Source organism: Artibeus jamaicensis, unplaced genomic scaffold (genome assembly GCF_021234435.1).
Source record: "Artibeus jamaicensis isolate MK-2021 breed Jamaican fruit bat unplaced genomic scaffold, CSHL_Jam_final contig_525, whole genome shotgun sequence".
Taxonomy (NCBI): Eukaryota; Metazoa; Chordata; class Mammalia; order Chiroptera; family Phyllostomidae; genus Artibeus; species Artibeus jamaicensis.
Window position 1 is genome coordinate 8,430,983 of NW_026521874.1, and position 20,828 is coordinate 8,451,810.

Genomic DNA, 20,828 nt, shown 5'->3' on the forward strand with positions numbered 1-20,828 from the left:
CGAACTTGGAGCCCCAGAAGTAGTTCTTGTTTTGGTCTGTCATTAGATCTCAGCGGGGACCCTGGGAAGTCACTTCACCTCCTACTATTGCCTCAGCTAGGAGGTGGAAATACAAGTGAGCTTAATTCTCGATCGCAAGGCTGTAGACATCTGTGAAAGCACTGAAAATGCAAAGCGTGCTTAGTGAACGCTCCAGCACAAAGCAAACACCACGGGTTAACCTCTGACGTAACTCTTTTCACATCGAATCTGTATTGCGAAGCCGATACCAGTGACCACAGAAAACAAACTCAAGTCTCATACCGACATGCACATTTCTTTCACATTACAAAGTCTGATTTAGCACCGATGAATACAGAGAACCCGAAAAGTCCATTGCTAATTGCCACAGACAGGTTACCCTCTAAGGAAACTAGCTTATGGGGACAAACTACTTCGGGAAGGTAAGTGTAAGAAGTCCTGGGAGGAAGTTCAGGGAAATGACCGCTACATACGGCAGAAACATACTGAAAGGCAGGCACGGCCCAAAGGAAAACTTCCACTGGCGAAAAACACATTTTCAAAAACAGATGGTAAAACTAGTGCAGAGCGCCAAGGTCGACAACTCGAACAACGAAAAAATGAAGAAGGCCTTGCCCAGCCCTCCTGGGGTCAGTGAGAGTCTCCGGGAAGGGGCTGTGCGTCCCTGGAACTCCCAAGAGCCCAGAGCGTGCCGCTCGAGGGGCACGCCCTCATCGGAGGGCCAGACGCCCTCGGGCTGGCCCCGGACAGACTGGCTGCTGTGCCAGGGACACAGGCACGCCCAGCGTTCAGTCACTCGTCCCGCTGAGGGTAGACGGTAAGTCTCTTACAGCTCCTTGCTGGAAATTTAGATCTTCTTCCACTTCTTCTTCTTCATCTCAAATCCTAGGGGAACCAAACGTCTGTACCCGTTATAGCTCCTGAAGCCGTAAAGGATGACCGCTGATAGCCGGCTGCCAGATGTACCTCCTGCACACGGGGTTTCCATGACAGGGGTGCAGAGAGGCTGCCGGGATTCTCCTGAAGCTGCCACTGGACCACGGCTGAGTAAACCAGTCACTTCACCGGAAATGAAAACAAAATCCTCCAGGACAGTAAGTAGGTCAGAATCTCTGGTTAAAATGATGCTCACACACAGGTATGTAAGTATCCCAAACACCCCTAGGAAAAAAATCTGAGAGCACTTGGTGCCAGATTGGAATGGAACAATATCTTTGAGATTTTAGACAATTTTAGATGTTAGCATAAAGTGTCCAAGGCCCACTCCTGAGGATGCTGTTAAAACAAAACTGAAACATCTACCTTGAGAACATGCATGTTCTAAGGTGGCCAAACATTTCTTCTGGGTGAGGGGATGATTTAAAACTCATGACACTCAAGAACACAAGAAAACAACAACAAGAACACCCTTGAATATATTCAACAATCAAGGCAAGGCATTTTCCCATATAAAACATCATAATTTTCCCACTAATCCAAAGAAATCCAATAAATAACTTTACAGTGAGGGGCCCTGCTGGGCACAACCAGTGACCACAGGCCCCTGAGCAGCTGCAACGGTAGAGACGCCCAAAGTGCCACCCCTTCCACAAGGTCATCTGCAGTTCTGTCTGTTTCAAAATGTGACCTGCTAGTGCTTCCAAGCTGCTTTGCAGGTCAGTCCCACCGGGGAACGTCTGGTGGGGAGTGAGCCAGACTCCAACCCAGGAAGCGGTCAAAGCCAAGGTCTCCACACGACAACCCCCCCTTCTTTCACGGGACCAGAGACCGCGGAGGCCTGGCTTCAGGCTGCAAGTGCTTCAGTCTCGTGCGCTCGCCCATCTTCCACGCCCATCACGCCGGGAAGAGCTCGGGAGGGCTCTCTCCATAGCAATACTTTGCTATGGGATCCCTATAGGTGTTCTCATGCTGCACGCTCTGTTGGCAAGAGGGGGGAGAAGAGCTGCGTGAGAGAGGGCAGAAGGCTCACACACCTCGCTCTCGGAGGCGTGGAAGTCAAAGCAGGACCGCCGTCGGACCCTCGCAGGTGATATTCGGACCCTCCGAATATCACCAAAAGGTTCCAGGGCACTTTCTGGAACAGAGGTGAATGCTCAACGCAGAACGCCAAGGAAGAGCATGAAAGAGGACATACCATCACTGCAAGGCTGTTTCTTTTTATGTACACTAGTGAGTTTTTAAACAATCTCGCTGTGGCCTGGGCAACACAAGACAACTATTTTTTTCTCAAATTATTTTATATTACAGTAGGATCCAGTTGGTGTTTTGCAACTGACCACGTGCTTCAGAAAAATTCAGTCACTGGCACGGAACCCTGCAGGGATGGGGGAGACACACTTCGAATCGCTTTCATCAAGTTTTATGTACCTGTAGGTCTAGCACCCTAGCCAAACCTCACAATACCAGACAAGCCTCATTTGGCTGAGCAAATGGGAAGTGTGAGTTAGAGCAGACAATCATCTCGATGGCTACTTTCTCAGCAATTTGTTTTCATACAGGCAACTTGAGTTTTTGGCTAGTGTACAGTTCATTAATTAGCCCAAGACCAATACTAAACATCTACCTTGTAAGTTTTAATCCAATTTACAGATGTGTAGCCAAAAGATTCTCTTTCTTGGGATTCTATCGAAACAATTGGCAGCTGGGAAGCCTCTTTTTACAATAAAAAGACTTAAGTCAGAAAGTTTAGCATCTTCACTTGCAAGTGGGAGTAACTCTTGAGTTTTATCAGTTAAGGAAAGAAAATATTTCGCCTTTTCTGGCGTTCTCAGAATGAGAGAGGATCTGAATCAGAATGAGTCATGTGTTTAGGCTCCCTCCCCATTTCCTTTAAGGCCCATTCAAGTGGAAAGCTCTTACAACAAAACAAGCCCATCAGGAATTCCTTCATGTTTTCAAATGTTCATTATAATCCCTGAAACATTTACCCAGTGAGGCCGAGTGCTCTGAGAGCAGACCTGAGACATGGAAAGTGGAGTAAAATCAAAAGGTGGACTGCGGAAATCTGGCAAAGGGTACGGAGTCCCCCAAAATGACAAATGAGTCATGTATCTCAGACAAAGCCAGCACAATCTAGGAGACACCATGAATAGAAGCCAGGAGAAGTGTGCTTGTACGGCAAGCGCGGCTGGTGATTTTACAAAGACAGCCCCCCTGTCGCCCACCATGGAAGCAGAGCGCCGAGGACACAGAGTGATGGAAAGCAAGAGTTTCGGGCGCTTTCGGCAGCAGGTGCAGCGCTCAGTGCCCAAAGAGCAAAGAATTTAATGACAGCATGCTTATAAGTACGGAGAGCCTGACAACCTACACATTTAAACACCACCTTCCCCAACCCTCGAATCCCAAAATATACCATAACTCTGTCCCAGAACAAATGAATACTTACTGTCAATGAGTGGCTGCTGGAAATCCTTAGTTAAATTTCAGTCAAAGACCAAAGAACTTCTCTCAGAAACTGGACGTCTGCATTCCACCCAGACGTAAAAATAATTCTAGGGTCCCACTTAGAGTGTGCGTGTGCCCATCAGACAGGGGGGTTCGAGGTGATCCTACCCTGATCTAATACAAACATTTCACTCCTCTAACTTGTATAAATCTCACGTTGACATTCTAAACACTAGCACTCCACCAAAGCTTCATGTGAATCTTTTCTCTTTTATCATTCATACCATACACTCGATCATAATCACCCCTCCATTATCATAATTCTGTTCTCTTTCAATCCTACTCCCACCTGCCCAGCCTCCGGCTACAAACATCAGAGCTGCTGACCTGGGAAGAGGTCCTGCATTTAGCCAAACACAATTCAAAGTGATCTTCGACTGCCATGAAGAGGTTCTGGAATGCCACAGCTGCCCGGCTGAGGAACCGCTCCAGGAGAAGTTGCTATGGAAACAAAAGCAAGCACCTGTAATAAATTCCAGACTCAGCAGCACAAGGTAACCTTGTCTATTTGTCCTAAACTAAGAGACTGCTGAAAGGGGGATGGGGTGGAGGTAAGAGAGAGGGAGACTGCCCGCTCAAAGGGGCCAGAGCACTGGTATCTTATTCATTAGAAATCTGATTAGCAACACAACGGCCCATTCCGCAAAAGAACCATTCAAGTAACTGGGAACCACCTCCCCCCTTGTAGACAAAGGCTACTTCACAGCAGCGATTTCTGACACCTATGAAGTTCCCTTTTAGTTCGACTTTCAGAAGAACCCAAGACTCGTGGTAAAACAAAAGCAGAAAGACGAGAGCAGACGCAGAACCGGGAGCAGCTCTCCGTACCTTGCTGGGCTGCAGGCAGCAGGAAACGCAGTGCTCGTAGGCGCTGCAGCAGCCGTTGGACAAGCAGCCGTCACAGCAGTGCTGCTTGGTGCCAGGGACGTTGACGTCGCAGCAGCCATTCACCAGCAAATCCTTCCTTTCACAGACGTACCCTGCAAGCCAGAGACTACCCTGAGTATAAGACCAGCAGGCCTCCCAACCCCCTACCAGGGGTGACCTGGATGCAGCGACGAACACACTGCGCACGAGGAGGAGACAGAAACTGGAGTCTGGAGCGTCCAAAGCACCAAACAGGTAGGAGTCTGAGACTCTGTGGAGCGGACGCACTTCCCAAGTGTGGTCCTTTACAAAAACCATGAACTCCCATAGGGCAAGTCGGTGCTGCATCCTCATGTACCTAAAATAACCTGTTAGTCTGCTACTGTGCATCTGATTTAATCACCCTGCCAGGCACACCTGTGGTATCCTGTCCTAACCCAGGCAAGCCATTTTTTCATCTATGCCTGAAGAAAAGTGTCCATTTTTTCAAACAAAAGATCTGAAAATAGGAACAACAAAGGCATTAATTGTAGAAAGTCAGATCCTTCTAGATTAAATTTTTAAAAAACACCACACCACCACCTCCCTTTGCAACTATCTTTCAAATGCTTTCCATTTATTTAACAGTTTAGAGGATCTTTTAAAATAGCAGTCACACCGACCTCTATAAATTAACTTAGGCTGTTTTTAAGTATACATGCCAAGTCTTCAATTACCGCTCAGCATCAGGGAAAGGGAGTCCTCTAAATCCCAATTTCCTTCACTCCTCATAAATCCCATCAAATATTTACACACACTTCCTTCAACCCAGCCAATCCACGCTCAACTTTAGGGAAAGAACTGCCCCGCAAAAGTTTATTGTTCAGAGCTGCTAAGCAGACATTTCTCCACATCCTTGTGGGAATGGGAAAGAAAAATGTGAGAAGTGCATAAGGGACACCACTTGGCCCCTGGGAAATTCCCAGGTGCGCCCACGGGCTCACAGGTGCAGGCCCAGGCCCACAGGTGCGGAGCAGCTGCTCCTAGGTCATTCCATTCGAAGTGCCCCAGCTTCTTAACCCTCAGAGAATGAGACTAGGTGAAGCATAAGGCTGTTTTCAGAAACTACTCTGGAAAACAAAGTCTGTGCAAAAGCGAGAGGCAGTAGAATGACAATGGAAGAGTCTAAAAGAGCCTTCACACTCGAAAAACTGAGCTTACCACAGAGCTGGTGTGCTTGGTTACTTTTTGACATTCTAATGCCATCGCATCGCAAATGTTTCTGACATTCTTCCTAACTATTCTAATTCATTTTCTTCATCGTGATGATAAATAAGTAACAACAACAACAAAAAACCAGCCCTTGCTGGTGTGGCTCACTTAGTTGGAGCATCATCCTGTAAAGTGAAAGTCTGTGGGTTCGATTTTCATTCAGGGCATGAGCCTAGGCTGGGTGTTCAGTCCCTGGTCAGGGTGTGTAGGAGAGGCCACCGATCGATGTTTCTCTCTCTCCCTCCCTTCCCCTCTCTCTAAAATCAATACACAAGTCCTCGGGTGAGGATAAAACAAAAACCCAAGGAAGCCAACACATTTCTCAAAATTCTGCCATGAATGATAAATACACAGCAAACTTACCACTTTGGTGTCAGGAAGATGTAAAATGTAATGTGACCTAAACTCAACTTGTTGAAATCTTTCTGCCCTTTTCTCTTTTCCATATTCTAAGGCCTTCATTTTCTCCCCAGTGCTAACTGCCAGTAGCCACAGTAGCCACTGTGCCAGTAGCCACTTAAATTTCTGGTGAAAGAAAGCTCATCAAGATTTCACCTTGTGCATCATAAACCTAACCACGCAAACATCATTTCCAACCAGGAATCACGTAGGATTGTAACTGCGGAATGTGTTGCTGTTGACTGAGAAATTAACTTCTGACCTTTGAAAGCCTGAAATTCTAATTGGTTGTCTTATTAATAATGTGCAACCCTGGCAATATTCATGGTGACATCTGCTTCCTCAAAGGCATAAATTCCTGCAAGTTTTCTTTATTAAATTGCTTCTCTCTTCTCCCATATTCACAAAGGTAAAATATTATCTATGGCCGTTGAACTTTTAATTGATTCTTGCAACTTTTTACTTAAGAAGTCTGAGAGCCTTTGTCTCAAATTAATCAGAAGAAAATTTTTCTTTGGCTAGCTACAAAATAACAAGTTGTCATTCATATTTGGTAGTAAATCTTTTGTTGTTGTTGAAATGTATGTTTATTCTGGTACTTCTGATCAGTTGTACAACTTATTGAGTGAAAATTACCAGGACGGGAGTTTATCGATGACTTCAAATTTGGGGTCTTCAACTCCTAAGTCAGGGAATGCGCTCATGTCTGCTTCACCGTACATTTACTTAAGCTTAAACAGCTCCCTCTCCAAATCCTGCCGGTACTCTGGGCCCCTGTCAACAGGTCCTCCAGATGACTGTCGCTTCCGTTCTGTATTCTCGCACCTTGTTCATGAAGAGTTTCTGTGCACAATCGAGCTCCTTACTAAACAGCACTGCTGTTGTGCCCACATTCCTCCTCAAGCAGACTGAGACCACACACTACAGGGCCAAGGGGAACTTGAAGAGCCTCTGAGGAATTACAGTGATTCTGTAATATTTGCACTCAGTCCAGCGCTGCCACCACCACCGCCCCCGTTCTACTCTAATATTAAATATTAAAGCCAAGGCATCGATTTCATGTTTTCTCACTGAGTGTCATACAAATGAAACAGTCTACAAGGGAAAAAAGCACTGAACTCCAAATTCAGTCCTGGTCCTGGTCTCACATCTTGCATGCCCATTAGCTGTCATCCTATGGAAGTCACTTCCCTTTGCCAAACTTTGTTAAAAGCAAAAATACAGGTTATTTGCAATGCTACTTGCTTTTTCCTTCACTTCCTTAAATCTTGCTGCCTATGTCTTCAGCTACAGAGTGACAGTATCTTTACAGGGATTATAGCAGCACCTAGACCTCGTAGGACTGCTGCAGTCAAACGAGATCTTCGAGGGGAGCTCCAGCCCAGTGCCCAGCACACAGGACCAGCTCAGGTGAGGCAGGCTGCGGGTTCGTGGGAGTCTCTTTGGGAAGACTGAGCCAGTCCTAAAGGGGCAAGCACTTCAGCAGCCGTCTAACCCAACTCCCTCACCAGCACAGGGGTCACCTTTTAGGATGCAAGGACACTCTGGGAGAAAGCACCAAAAGAAAGACTAATATTTTTAACTGTGAGAGGGATATATTTTTAATGTGTTTACAATTCACTTGAGGTTATCCAGGCAGCCATCAATCAGTGCTTTCTCTAAGTGCCAATGCTGTGTGAATGCAGGTCGGGTCACCAAGGAGGAACACTGAGCTCCTACCCTACAGAGTTGACCAAGATGAGAAGAAAGACTGGCCAGCTATAGAGAGACCGGCAGGAAGTAGCTTAGGGGCTGCTGCATGATGAAATGCTAATACTCTATGCTACAGGAACTTCAGAATTACCAAACCAAGCTTCTCTGATATTGAGGGGAGCCTTGAACAATGAGTTAATAAGTATGGAAGACAAAGAAAGTATGAGAAATTTGGACATGAGCAAGAAGGGCACGGGTACTGTATAAACTCCTACTTATAAACCCTACGAGTGGCCAGGACGGAGCGCCTCACTGCCTGCAGGAGGAGAAGGAAGCCAGCCAACCTAGCTCGTCCGTGATGAGGTGCTTCCCTTGAATGGAGTTCCGGCACTGGTTGCTGGGCCGACTGCTATTGCCCAGGTTAAACTGCACCTTCCACAGAATGGGCTGATCGTGGTCTTGCACTTGGAGGAGATTCCGATCTCTCACTGCCCTCTCCTCCTACGAAGAGAACATAAATGAGAAGATTAAAGTATCATTTCTTGCATTTTCACCAATTTTTTCATGGGAACTGCAACAACAGGACAGACACAACTTTTAAAAGCTTGCCCAACAGGAACCTGCACCCCCCTGGTATGTGCGAAATCTGAGCCAAAGTCCGGAAATCAAATGCAGGAAAATAGGGAAAGGTGACATTCGGGCTGTGCGCCACAACTGGATACTAACATGAATGCCCCTGGGTGACACGCACATTATTAATGTGTACAGAAGGGTCGATTTTGTGGAAAAAAATTGGGAGGAAAAAAGCTTTAACATTTTTCTTTCTGATGGCAAATCATTTAAAATATACTTTTATATTAAAACAAATACATTGTGGAATAGACTGTAAAATAGAAGGGACTTCCAAGAAATTTCACAACTCCCGTTTCAAACAATAGCCAGACACACCCAAAGCACAAGGCCACTTTCATTCGGAGTTACGAGTACTCAGTGGCACGGCGTTCAGTGGACGACCGAATCCTGGGGTTGACTGGGGGCAGGAGGCATAATGTCAATTTATAAGTTTCTTCTATGAGAACATACTGAGTGTACTAATCCTTACCACACACCTTTCTTTACAAAAGACGTCCTTGCCAGCCAGCCCTTTACCTAGACATACAAAGGGAAGAGCTGCTCTGGGAACAAGAGTTCAGACCTTTCCCAATAGCCTTCAAGCTGTGGCTGAGCTTTCAAAACTGCCTTCCTACACTGCGCCAGTAAAGGAACCCAGAGGAAGATGGGGGAGCGCCAGAAACAAGCCAAGCACGGGACGCAGAGCCGCCTTCTGAAATCTTACAGAAGACCCCATCCTGAGGGCTTTTTATATGCTTTAAACAGCCCACCATTTTCAACAGAGTTCTGTGTCTTTTACCTTTAAGAATGTGATTAATCAATGTTACCTCAATTAATTTAATTTAAAAATAATTTAAAATAATCCGTCAAGTGTCACTAAGCAAATAGAGCTAACTTTGAAAGAGTGATGGCAAAGGTAGTATACTTGAAAACAAGCAAAAGGATCTTTATAGTTACCAAGATTTCTTTAGGAAAGCAGTCTGAGTTATTAATATTTAACACATATCCACATACATTTTGGGCCCCACAAACACATTTTTGAGGCCTCTCCTATGGAAAGTACCAAAGTATAAAAATGCACCAGGACATTTACACAGTACTGCTTACGTTGTAGGAAAAAACCCAGAAACCCAACAACAGAGAGATAAGTGAATGAACACTGGTCCACCTGCGGCCGTCAGAGAACCTGGGTATGACTGACAGGTATTTATCTACAGCAGTCGTTCTTAAACCTGACTTTCACATTAGACTATGGAGGGACCTTAAAAGACCTTCTGATTCTGAGGCCAACTCCAGACTGAGTAAAAATCTCTGTGGATGGGACCTGGAAGTCAGTATTTTTAAAAGCAGTGAGCTGACAGAACACACAGACAGGGCTGCAAACCACTGGATGTGCACGGCATATTATTAAGTGAGAAAAGCAAGTTGCAAAATAATGTGCATACTGTCACGATTATATTCTAATATATATTAGATATCTGTTAGTGCTCCATGATAAAAGTATGGAAGGGTACACTGGAGACTAGCAACATGGAAGGGACATAAGTGATTATGAACAGCTTTTAGCGTCTTTGGAATATTTTCATTTTTGATTTGGAAACATGATTACCATTAACAATGGGAGGCACTAAGTAAGGGATCTACAGGAACACAGTACTATCCTCGAAACTCTTCTGTAAATTTGTAATTATTCCAAAACAAGTAGTTTACTTTTTAAAAAACATAATTACCAACATTAAAGACAGAAATTGCCCACAATGTCAACACTTAAATAAAGCTGTGTCTACTTCTGCATATTAACTCCCAGGCTTTGACCGTGGCATTTATACTTACAAATGAGGGTGCTCTGCGTTTCGCACTTCTCCACACTAATTAGATGGCGAACCATTTGAGCACCTACCTCATCTTGAGAACCACATTTTTAAGGCTATCTAATCAGCCATCCTGTCAATGGGCCCTAATTTAGTCAACACATCCTCTACAGAAGGCCATTTAGCCCAGCCCAGGTTTTTATCATAGACAGCACGGCAATGACAATGTAGTTTTTGTTTATTCTCCTAAATAATTTGTACTAATGATTATTACTAGAATTAGTCAATGCCATACGGTGCCAAATAACTTCCCCAAGTTTATATACTCCATTTGCAGTATCACCAGCATTTACATAACAATGTTTACAATTCTACCACCTCCACACTAAGACTGGATTTTGTTCTTTAATTCACTACGTGTAAACCAATCCCTCAAGGTGGCTTTCATTTCTGTTCCGCCCCGCCCTTTTGTTTCTTTTAAAGGAAAGAACTGGCATCGGCAGGCACAAGATGGGATGTACAAAAACAACATCTGTATTCCTCCGTGGATGCAAGGAGAGGAGCTAAGTGCAGAAGCCTTGGGAATATGGGGCAACTCTCTCAGGAGCATACTGCTTAACTACCTGTAAATTCATACTCCTCTGCTCTGCTGGGACCCATCAGTTAACTGCATAATCAAGCTATGTGCAAACTCAACTGAGCGTCAAATGCTGCCCTAGGTAAATTAACAGCCATAAAGACTGTTAAGAGGCTGGTCAAAGTACAGTAAACTGGATCTTACAAGGTTAAAAGTGCTCTTAACATTACTCTCAAACTATCCTGTTATTCTTCCAGGGGAAAAGAAAAAAAAAACCAAGAGTTCATGGACAAGTGCATCCCAGGAGGACCTCTTCCACATAACGACATTCCTGGTAAACAGGAAGGCAATTCTCCCAGCTCTTGAAATTGTTTTCAAACATGAATATTCAAGACCTTGCCAAAAGGATTGGATAGAGCTATGCAATAAAAAAAGACTGTACAAGAGATTGTGTAAGGTGGCAAAAGCAATGAATTAATACATGTTCACTTGTGCGGAAGTTCAGTCTCGCGCAGGGTGTGGTAAAGGAGCACTGAGGGGTTCCTTTGCTGGATAGGACCAGTGGTTTGAAACCCTTCCCCAACTGTTCCACCTACCCTATGAGGTTGTCTCAATTTTCAGCTATCTATCTATCTATCATCTATTTTTTCTTTCATTCAAGATTCATTGAAAAGTATCAAGACCTTACAACGCCTTAAGGAAATAAAGACAAAGGTAGCCAGGTTCTCTGTTCTCAAAAAGCCTCCAGAGCAGCTGATAAAGACGTATCAGAAATCAGTGCCACCAGCCACGACAGATGTCCACAGGGGCTACAATGGGGCACAAAGCAAAGAGCGGGAACAAAAAGGAACACACACAAGAACTGTCTTCATAAGCTGTAAGGAGCTACAAAAATGTTTTTAGTACGAATGTGTGTTACTGACCTCTGATTTTAAAGGAGGTATATTAATTAACTGCCCTATTTTTCAGAGGTTATAAGGGTCAAATGAGATAAATGTCTTAGCTAAATACTAAAGCACTTAAACAGAAGGCACTGTCATTAAAAGATCTGCTTATGATTCACACACACACACACACACACACACACACACACACACAGGTCAGGAGGTATTCCAAATGCCTAATGTTTGAGGAATGGCTAAATGTAACCAGATCATAAAAGTTTTAAATTATTAAAAAACTGAAGTCCTAGCTGGTGTAGTAGCTCAGTGGATCGAGCACAGGCCTGTGAACCAGAGGATCGCAGTTCAATTCCCAGTCAGGGCACATGCCTGGGTTTCAGGCCAGTTCCCAGCAGGGGGTGCATGAAAGGCAACCATACACTGATGTTTCTCTCCCTCTCCTTCCCCTCTAAAGATAAATAAATAAAATCTTTGAAAAAAAACTGCACTTACAAAACACTTTTAAAGACAAAGATAAGCCCTGGCTGGTGTAGCTCAGTGGATTGAGCACAAGCCTGCGAACCAGAGGATCGAGGTTCAATTCCCAGTCAGGGCACATGCTGGAGTTGCAAGCCAGTTCCCTGCAGGCCAGTTCCCAGCAGGGGACACACTAGAGGCAACCATACATTGATGTTTCTCTCCCTATCTCCTTCCCCTCTAAAGATAAATAAATAATTCATTTTAAAAAACCAAAGATAATGCATACATATTAAATGAAGAAAAGGTATACCCCAGTTATATTTTTAAAATATGAAAAATGAAGGAAGAAAGTGTGCCCAAAAGTCATCAGTGAGTCCCTCTGGCTGCAAAGACTGCAGGTGACTTTCCTCCTCGACCCTGTGTAGTGCTGCACGAACTTTCTGGAAAATGCATGTACACTGGTGATCAGTGAAAAGCAAACAACAGATTAGCAACTCTTATGATTCTACTTTAGCCTTGGACAGTATCTGAATTGGCATCAATTTACATAGTTAATTACTTTAAAGGTGAAGACCAGAATAGATTTTCAAGGAGTTATGCAAACAGCCGGTGATGCTCAGGAGCTGCTCCACCTGACAAGTCTGAGACCACCTACGACCACGAAGGGCCTCCGAGGGCCTCCCGACTCCAGGGCTGGGATTTCTGCAGTCTCAGCTCACATGCCCCCTGGAGCTCAGTCCACCTTGCGGAGCTACCGCAGCATCTCGCAGCATCTCGTTTTGTTTCCTTTACATCATTATCTGAAAAAACTGCCTTTTTGCCACTCCTGCTGCCCCCCCCCCCGCCAGAGGACAGAGGCTCTTGGAGAGGGCTGCCTCTCACCACATCTTCACCATCCCGCCCACAGTGCCTCCTCGCACAGTTGCTGCTCGCTGAACATTCGTTAAATAAATGTTCCAAGTCACCTGGCACCACTCACCATTCCCAATCCTCTCCCTCAATGGCATCCCCACCATTATCACTAATTTCTCCTATACTCCCCTCTCTACAATTTAAACTATCCCCCAAAGCATTAATTAACATGAAAACAACAACAAAAAACACATAAAAAAAGAGGAATTCAAAGCAGTAGAGGATAATCAACTATTCTCCAGGCAAAAAGCACCATGTCTGCTCCAGGAGTTCATGGTCTCCCTGAAGCAGAGCTCAGGACCATAAGGAGTTCTGAAGTTTTCCTTGGCTTCTTCTCAATGACCCCTAACTGCCACCCACCCCCCATCCTTATTACCATCTCCACTGTACAGATGAGGAACCTGGGGGTGGGCAAAATGAAGCAAATACACCTCAAGTCACCTAGCTGAGAGCAGAGAGCAGAGCCAGAGCAGCGCCGGAGCAGCCTGCTTAAATGCACGGGGGAGAGCATCAGCCAAGTTTCAGGTTCCAAAGATCTTTTCATACCCTTAAAAATCACTGAGGACCTGCAATATGAGGGTTTGCAGGGTTGTGGCTGTTGATATTTATCATATTGAAAATTAAAACAAGTTCTTAAAATACAAGTTTTCAACACATTACTTATCCCTCTAACAATGAACCCATTTACACATCAACTATCCTTTTTTTGTGGGTGCGAAAAAAAATATTTTTTCAAAACTAAAGGAGAAATTGAGAAGAGAAAATGTTTTTACATTTCTGCACATCTTTTCAATGTCTGGCTTAATGGAAGACAGCTGGATCCTCCTGTCTCCCTCTGCACTTCGTCTGCCGCAGTGTGGTGTCGAGGCTGCGGCACATGAAGCAAACCCACCTCAGGCGGAGGTGCAGTTGGAAGTGGGAGGGACAATTCAATGCCTTTTCCAGATAAGTCTGTATCACCTTCTTTAAAACTGCATCAGGCCCTCCTGACAGGCACGGCTTCTGAAGCGCACACTGCGCAGTGCAACCACTTTAGAAAGGAGTCTGGCAGGTCCTCACAAAGTGAGACGGCAAGTCACCGCAGGAGCTATCAATTCCATTCCCAGGGCCACGGCAAGTCACCGCAGGAGCTATCAATTCCATTCCCAGGGCCAAATGCAAGGGAAGGAAAACCTGTTTCCAACACGATCTTGGATACCAACGTACAGAATACCACCATTCATAATGGCCAGAAGGTGGAGACCACCCAAGCGTCCACCAACCGATGAACAGAAAAACAAAACGTGGTTGGTGCATACAACAGAGTATTACCCGGACATAAAGACGAAGTAGCAGCACATGCTAGGCCATTGACAAACCTTGAAATCACAGGCTTCTAAGGGAAAGAAGCCAGATACAGGCGACCACGTATTGTAAGATTTCATTGATAAGAAATGTCCAGAACGGGCAAGTCCATAGAGACAGAAAGTTGACTAGTGGTTGTCAGCGGCTGACCGGCAGGGATACAAAGTTACAGCTCCAGGTTTCTTACTCTTTAGTGTTTGTTAGGCTGGGGTTGGGGGGGAGTGGAGAGAGGTTGGAATCAGACCCGGAGACATCTGCACAGCAACAAGTTTACCAAGTTTTTAGGAAAATCACAATCACTGCCCCCCACCCCCCAGAGAAGCCAATTGTCATAAATCACAGGTTTTGTTTTTTAAAAAGGTCAATTTAAAGAAATGTACAAGGTGCACTTCAGCACTTAGAGGGAGACTGTAGATAGAGGAGACAGCGTCTGCCTCAAGACATGAAAAGAAAAACGAGCAGGAAAGTGCCCAACTGAGAAGAAAAGCCATCCCCATGAAAAAGACTCACTTGTTTGTTCCAATATTTGAGTGCCCGTGAGGTGCCTGGCAGAATCTAGGGGCTGGGATTCTGTGAACAACACAAGTTTCTGTTCTCGAGAAAATCACACTGTGGAAGGGACAGAATCACACTGTGGAAGGGACAGTACACAGAGACAGACAAACAAGTAAATGAACAAGGAATGTTTGGTGTCTGCCCCAAAGAAAACACAGCAGGTCCGCGGGCAAGGGGAAGCAGTTTATTCTGAGTCACCCCGGAGGGTGACGCAGTCACAGGCCCTGACCTGAGGCGACAGGCAAGGTTCCCCGCGATGCTGGGACTGGGACAGAGTCTGGAGTGAGTCTGCAGTAGGAACCCACAGATACACACAAAGGGCCGTGCTCGAGTGAGTGACTGACTATCCCCCTTCTGCTGGGCAGAGTACCCACTGGGGGACAAGAAGGGAAGCAGAGACCAGCTGGTGGCTGTGGCGGCAGTCCAGGCAGGTAGCCTGACTTCAGGTGGCAGCAGTGACAGTTAGGAGATATGATCAAACCCAGGACACAGATTCTGGAGGCAGAAGATAACAGAACCGGGGGTCTTCTGGACAGGACTAGGCTGAAGTTAGGAACTAGGACGTGGGGAGCACACAGTTGGTATTTAAACAATGATGCCAGAGATCACCTGCATCAGGTAGGGAGGGAGGTGGAGTATGGCTCACTCCCAACACTCAGCAGTGGGGGGGCAGAGACAGGACAACACGTGACCATGAGAAGGTGTCTGTGAGGTGGCAGGAAACACTTAAGTTTACATAAATATGAACCACACATCCCAATGAATAAAAAGCGGCCTCCAACACCAAGCCTCTGTCTGCCTACGTGGGGGGTAGAGTACAGTTCCCCAGCTTCCCCCTTTCGCGGCTCCCCTGCCAACCCGTTAAAACTAGGGTGGCCACAGAGTATATTAATTTTCTATTCACGGATGTATTTTATTTGTGAACTTGCCCCGTGGGAGTGAAAGGGGGCTTTTAATAACTGTAAGATCCTGGGGTATGTTCATCCCCTCCAAAAACCCATAACGTTCAAGAGGGACTTCAAAACTTAACTACTGCTCTGGGGAACATTTTCCACTAAAGCGCCCTGTCTTTTCTCCCACAGATTCTCACGTGGAATTAACTCGAAGGGAAAGAGGAGGTGAAACGAGCACCCCACCCCAGTTACGCCCAGACACGGCGCCCCGTGGGCCCTGTTGAGTCTCCCAGGTGGACCACGGAGCCCCCGAACTAAACGAAGCCCCACAGGTGGGCTGTGGGCCACTCACAGCTCGGGTGGCCCAGCCCACTCCGCCTCTCCAGGCGCGGTCTCCCGGTGTCACCCGGGGCCACCACCCGCCAGGACAGCGGCGAAGATGCGCTGAGAAGCGCACACCGGCGGGGAAGAGAGAAAGCAGGCAGGGGCTACAAGGGTAATAACCGCCAGCGGAAGGGCCCACAGCCGTGGGTTCCAGTCCCAGCCGCTGTCCTAGGAGCGCCTTCTCGCCCAGGCACCCACGAACGAGCAGGTCCCTCCGCCCGTCCTCCGTCCCGGGTCAGAAATGCCCACCTGCCCGGGCACAGGGGCACTGCAGCCGCAGAGGCAGCCCCCCGGCCCGGGGAGGAAGCCGGGCGGCCGAGAGAGCTGCCCGCGGCGCCCGGAACAAAAGCGGGAGGGCGACCGGCCACTGACCTGCTTGAAGGTGCTGGTGAGGAAGTAGACGAGCGAGAGCCCGAAGACTAGGGCTAGCACCCACCTCTTCCTCAGGAGCCGGCGCCACACCATGGCCGCCAGGTTCACCATACCGGCGCGGACGTGGGGCGCAGCGGCCGGGGCGCGAAACGCGGGAGGCCCGGGGTCCGGGCGGCATGGCCCCTACGCGGCCGGCAGCCCCATCCCTCACGCCGGGAGCCAGCCCAGCCGCCCACCTTCACCCTAACCAGCTCCGGACGACCGGCCTGCACCGCCCCGTGTGACCACGCTTCCACCGCCCCCCACTTGCGTCACCAGGCCTCCTGTCTCATCCTCATTGCCATTGGTCTCTGGGGAGAGGTGACTTCCTATTGGCTGAATCTGGGGAAGGGGCGGGCAATCATGTGCGAGAGGTGGGAGGAGCTATGCCGGGTTTTTAGTGCGGCTCCAGTCGACCCCAGAAAGAATCCCAGGAGAAGCCGGAAGCACTCGGGAGTCACGTGCTCCCCGGGCTGCAAGAGTGATTGGCTTGGAAGGACGTGAATGATGCCGCTGTGATTGCTGAATCGTCTCAGAAGGTAGAAACAGAACGCGGTTTTTTTTTTTCCCTTTGGGATGGTCCGCTTGGTCCTCCAGCCCTTGCACGCTGACCGTCGGCTGCAGGAATGAAAAACGCTCGCGGCATTGTACCCAAAGTGCACCTGCCCTCCTCCGATGCAAGTAATGCAGAAGGTGCTCTCCTGAATGCATTTCGCCGCAGTCAGGTAACGCCGAGCTCTCAGCCTAAAATATAGCATACATTGAAAAGTCTTGATGTAATTCATCTTTGGGATGTAGTATGATGCATGGAGCAGAGATTTCATTGAGATGCATCCCACGTGCAAAAATTTATTCCGCCCTTCAATATTGGAATAATAATTTTACGGCCTGCTTCCAACAGGGAATTTGGAGCTCCTTTGAAATCAAACATGTGAAAATAGAATGTTGGGCATTGGATTTGGGAGGCTGGGTCAGATTTGTGAATGGAAGCTTGGGGATACTATATTTTATTTTCTCCAGGGATCTGAAGGTGATGGGTTATCTTGGGAGGAGAGCATTAAGCTGACATTGCAAGTTCTGAGAGTCCAGAAGTATTTACATAATAAGCCTTCTTTCATATATGAAGTGGTGCTACTGGCCCATTTTTTAGCTGATTTTCCAAAAGAGAAAGGAGGCTTACCTAGTGGGTTCTCTCTTTAATCAATGGCTCCAGTAACACCAATGCTGACCCCTGAAAAAGGCTAGTCAGCATTAGGAAGTCATTCAACAGCCAGTTAAGGTGTCCTGAACTAAAATAGTCAGATAGCATATTTGGTGATGCAGAAAATTTTTTCAAGGACTTTAAACCTATCCATGGAAAGTCTCCTACCTTTTTTTCTTCTCTTGGGCGAAAAGTCTGAGAGGGTGCAAGGGATGTAGGAAAAGGTAACTGAGGGACCCACAGACGTTCAACTCATTCAGTAAATACTTGTTGAGTGTCACTGTGCCAGGCAGTGTTCCAGATGCTGAGGTAAAGGGGCAAACCAGGCAGACAAACTCTCTGCTTGTATGGCTTTCCCTTCTGGTAGGAGAACCATCATACATAAATAAGCAAACGTGTAAATAGGTAAGTGCTGTGAAGAATATTAAACAGGGCAATGTTATGGTGGGTCAGAAGAGTGAGAAGAGAAGACCCCTAGGAGGAGGTGACATTTGACCTGAAGGAACTAGACAGCAGGAAAAGCATTCCAGGGAGAAGGAACAGCAAGTTCAAAGGGCCTGAGGCAGGGACAGTGGGGGGGTTTGAGAAACAGAAAGGCCAGTGTGGCGGAGGGAGTATTAATAGGGACCTGAGGTTGGAAACAGGTGAGGTCCATCAGATAGAACCTATAGGCTGTGAACTGAAATTGGATTTTATTCTGATTACAGTGGAAAGCCTTGGGGGGGGGGGGTTCTAAAAATATTTTCCTTGTTCCCAGTTAGGACTCAGTTTGACAATAGAACAAAATACAATGAGATCTTGACCATTCTTAGGAGTCCTAAAGAGGAATCAGTGAGCCCTGGCTGGTGTGGCTCAGTGGACCAAGCGCCAGCCTGTCAGCCAAAGGGCTGTAGGTTCGATTCCCAGTCAGGGCACATGTCTGGGTTGCTGACCGGATCCATAGTGGGGGGGCATGTGAGAGGCAACCATGCATGATGTTTCTCTCCCTCTCTTCCCCTCTCTAAAAATAAATAATTTTTTTAAGAAAGGAGGAATCAGTGAGAGGCTAACCACAGATCTGGAGTAGACAGGGCCCTATTCTTATAACTACCCATGATGCCCCAAGACTTATTCTGAGGTCCACGATATCCATGGACTATTAGTGTATGTGTTCTGTTCCATCCAGGGTTTGGAGTCTCTCATAAATTCCCCTGACCCGTGCACCCATCAGGAGAGGAAGAGGAAAGGGAGGCCAGCTTTCTCTGGAATCCAGTGGTCACATCCCCATCGGGACCCCTGAATGCCTGCCTCAGGAGTCATCATCATGGAGTTCTGAGGTCCATGTGGCTCCTCACAGTGAACAAGGTGACTTGTCTCCATGAGAATTCACATCTTCATCACCTCTTTAGTCAATGTGAGCACTAGAAAGAAGCTTCGGGTTGAGCCACTCCACCCCCTCCCATTTAACAGAGGAGGCATCTGGGGCCACAGAGAGGGTACTGATGTGTCCAAAGTCACACAGCAAGTTAGGGGCAGCACCAGTCCAGAACCCATGTCTCCTGCTGCCAGTCCGCTGCCCACTTCACCTTATCCATCACCTCTTCGCTGCACAATTCACTGCTTTCTTCTCTCCCATGAGGATTTCTTTCATGTCTGGGTCTTAACATCTGCATCTGGGAAATGGGATATAACACCTTCCTCTATAGGATCGAATATTGAGTGGCACAGCAGATGGAAACAAGGTTTAGAAAATGTCAGAGAGCTCTAGGGATGTGAGATATAAGTAATCCTTATTTATAGTTACCATAGCAACCTGGCAGGCAGTGGAGATGTTGGGAGACTCTGGCTTATGCCATGTGTTGGCTTTCAGGTCTTAAGGAAAATGCAGAGACGCCACAGCAGTAACACGGATAACATTCCACCTGAAAGGTAGGCATCTCTTGATTTCCTTCCATCTGGGGGCTCTGGGCTTCAAGTGGTCAAGGGCAGCCCAAAACTGGATTGAATAATCCTCGCCTCTCAGGGTTACTTACTTGAGGAGCAGAGGAGATCTGATTGGAAACTTCTCCTCGCCATGATGGCATATACTACTCAATGCATAACAGCTGGCTATTGCTCTTATGATACTTCATAAAGTCTGTGACAGGTAAAGCGCTTGACTGTGTCAACAATTGTGCCCCTGAGATTTTAATTTATGGAGGTGACTGAGTGACAACGTGAAGAGGAGAGCTTAATGCCATTGAAAGTGCTTTATTGCTTAGGTTTCTCCAGAGCAAGGGGCATGTCACACCCTGTGGGGCCACATGGGGAAGCCCTCAGGAGGCAGGAAGGAGCAAAGGGAAAGCATAGGCCACCGTTTTTATTGTGTTTTCTGCACAAATCAAGGCGGGGCAGGGGAACCAGCTTAGCGTTGTCTGCTTTGAGTAATGTCAGCAGGCACTGGGCTATAAGGGCGGTCTCTGGTTGTCCCGTCTCTGGCTATGGGTGATTCAGGGCAGGAGAAATACAGGCTGGATGTGGGAGCGTTAGATCAAGAAGGTGGCTGAGAATACGGGCTCTGGATTGCAGGGAAGATTTAAACAACTTTGGGTATTAGTTTGACCCTGTAATTACTGGATGCCAAGTAGACAAACACGGAATCTAAGAAAACATCATGAAAACACTCACGAGCTAGAATTTCTCTAGTTAAGCCCCAGAGAGAACGCACCGTGGGACCTGTTCTCAGGTTGTCACAGTCTCCCAGCCTCAGACCTCCCACTGTGCTGGCACATACATTCCAGGAGTAGGCAGCCAAAGCTTTTCCTCCCTTACGCCCCATTCCAGTTCCCTTGCAACTCGGAGATTGGCTGCGAAGTCAGAGAACCCACCAGTCGTGGAGCTGGGGCTGAGTTTTGCATCAAGCCTGCCTATTCTGTGGCAAAGAACTCTGGCCTTAAATCAGACAACCCTTGGCCGCATCCCAGCTCAGCCACTTCACACCTATGATGCCTTTGGAAAGTGTTCACCTCCTGGCCTCAGTTTCTGCCCCCATAAATGGCAGATAACGAAACTCAGGTTGCTTAGGAAGGAATGAAGGGATATAAAATGCACACACACAGCATCTGGGCAGTAAGC

General features: G+C 47.0%; 2 protein-coding genes and 1 pseudogene across 11 annotated transcripts in view; 1 reads left to right on the forward strand and 2 right to left on the reverse strand.

Annotated features, from left to right (window-relative positions):
* Positions 1 to 229: 229 nt before the first annotated feature.
* SPRING1 (SREBF pathway regulator in golgi 1) lies at positions 230 to 16,784 on the reverse strand. 3 transcript variants are annotated; one of them, XM_037156204.2, is made up of 5 exons: positions 16,560 to 16,784; positions 8,019 to 8,175; positions 4,294 to 4,445; positions 3,793 to 3,906; positions 230 to 1,938 (listed from the first exon to the last, which is right to left on the reverse strand). In XM_037156204.2, exons 1-5 carry the CDS (start codon positions 16,671 to 16,673, stop codon positions 1,855 to 1,857), a joined length of 621 nt encoding a protein of 206 aa, XP_037012099.2. In that variant the 5' UTR covers positions 16,674 to 16,784; the 3' UTR covers positions 230 to 1,854. The 3 variants fall into 3 exon arrangements, with proteins under 3 accessions (XP_037012099.2, XP_037012100.1, XP_037012101.2); XM_037156205.2 differs by having other exon boundaries at positions 16,496 to 16,784; XM_037156206.2 differs by lacking the exon at positions 8,019 to 8,175 and having other exon boundaries at positions 16,496 to 16,784.
* Positions 4,466 to 7,155, reverse strand: LOC119057377 (ATP synthase-coupling factor 6, mitochondrial-like; annotated as a pseudogene).
* A 172-nt stretch (positions 16,785 to 16,956) lies between the features above and the next one.
* RNFT2 (ring finger protein, transmembrane 2) overlaps positions 16,957 to 20,828 on the forward strand; it is a 61,088-nt gene continuing 57,216 nt past the window's right edge. For 3 of the 8 annotated variants that reach the window (XM_037156225.2, XM_037156221.2, XM_037156222.2), the window contains exons 1-2: positions 16,958 to 17,259; positions 19,585 to 19,643. In XM_037156225.2, the coding sequence (XP_037012120.2) occupies positions 17,161 to 17,259; positions 19,585 to 19,643 (158 nt within the window). In that variant the 5' untranslated portion in view covers positions 16,958 to 17,160. Of the gene's footprint in view, positions 17,260 to 18,900; positions 19,080 to 19,584; positions 19,644 to 20,828 lie in introns of all 8 variants that reach the window. The other 5 variants (XM_053669894.1, XM_053669895.1, XM_037156224.2 and 2 more) reach the window with 5 other exon arrangements.

Bases quoted from the DNA above. Each gene is read 5' to 3' on its own strand.
- SPRING1 (XM_037156204.2), bottom strand. From the start codon at position 16,673: ATGCCGCCCGGACCCCGGGCCTCCCGCGTTTCGCGCCCCGGCCGCTGC. The intron at 8,176-16,559 runs GTGGGTGCTAGC...TTCTCTTCGTAG, and splicing joins CGCCGGCTCCTGAGGAAGAG to GAGGAGAGGGCAGTGAGAGA. The intron at 1,939-3,792 runs GTCAGCAGCTCT...TCTTGCCAACAG, and splicing joins AATGCAGGACCTCTTCCCAG to AGCGTGCAGCATGAGAACAC.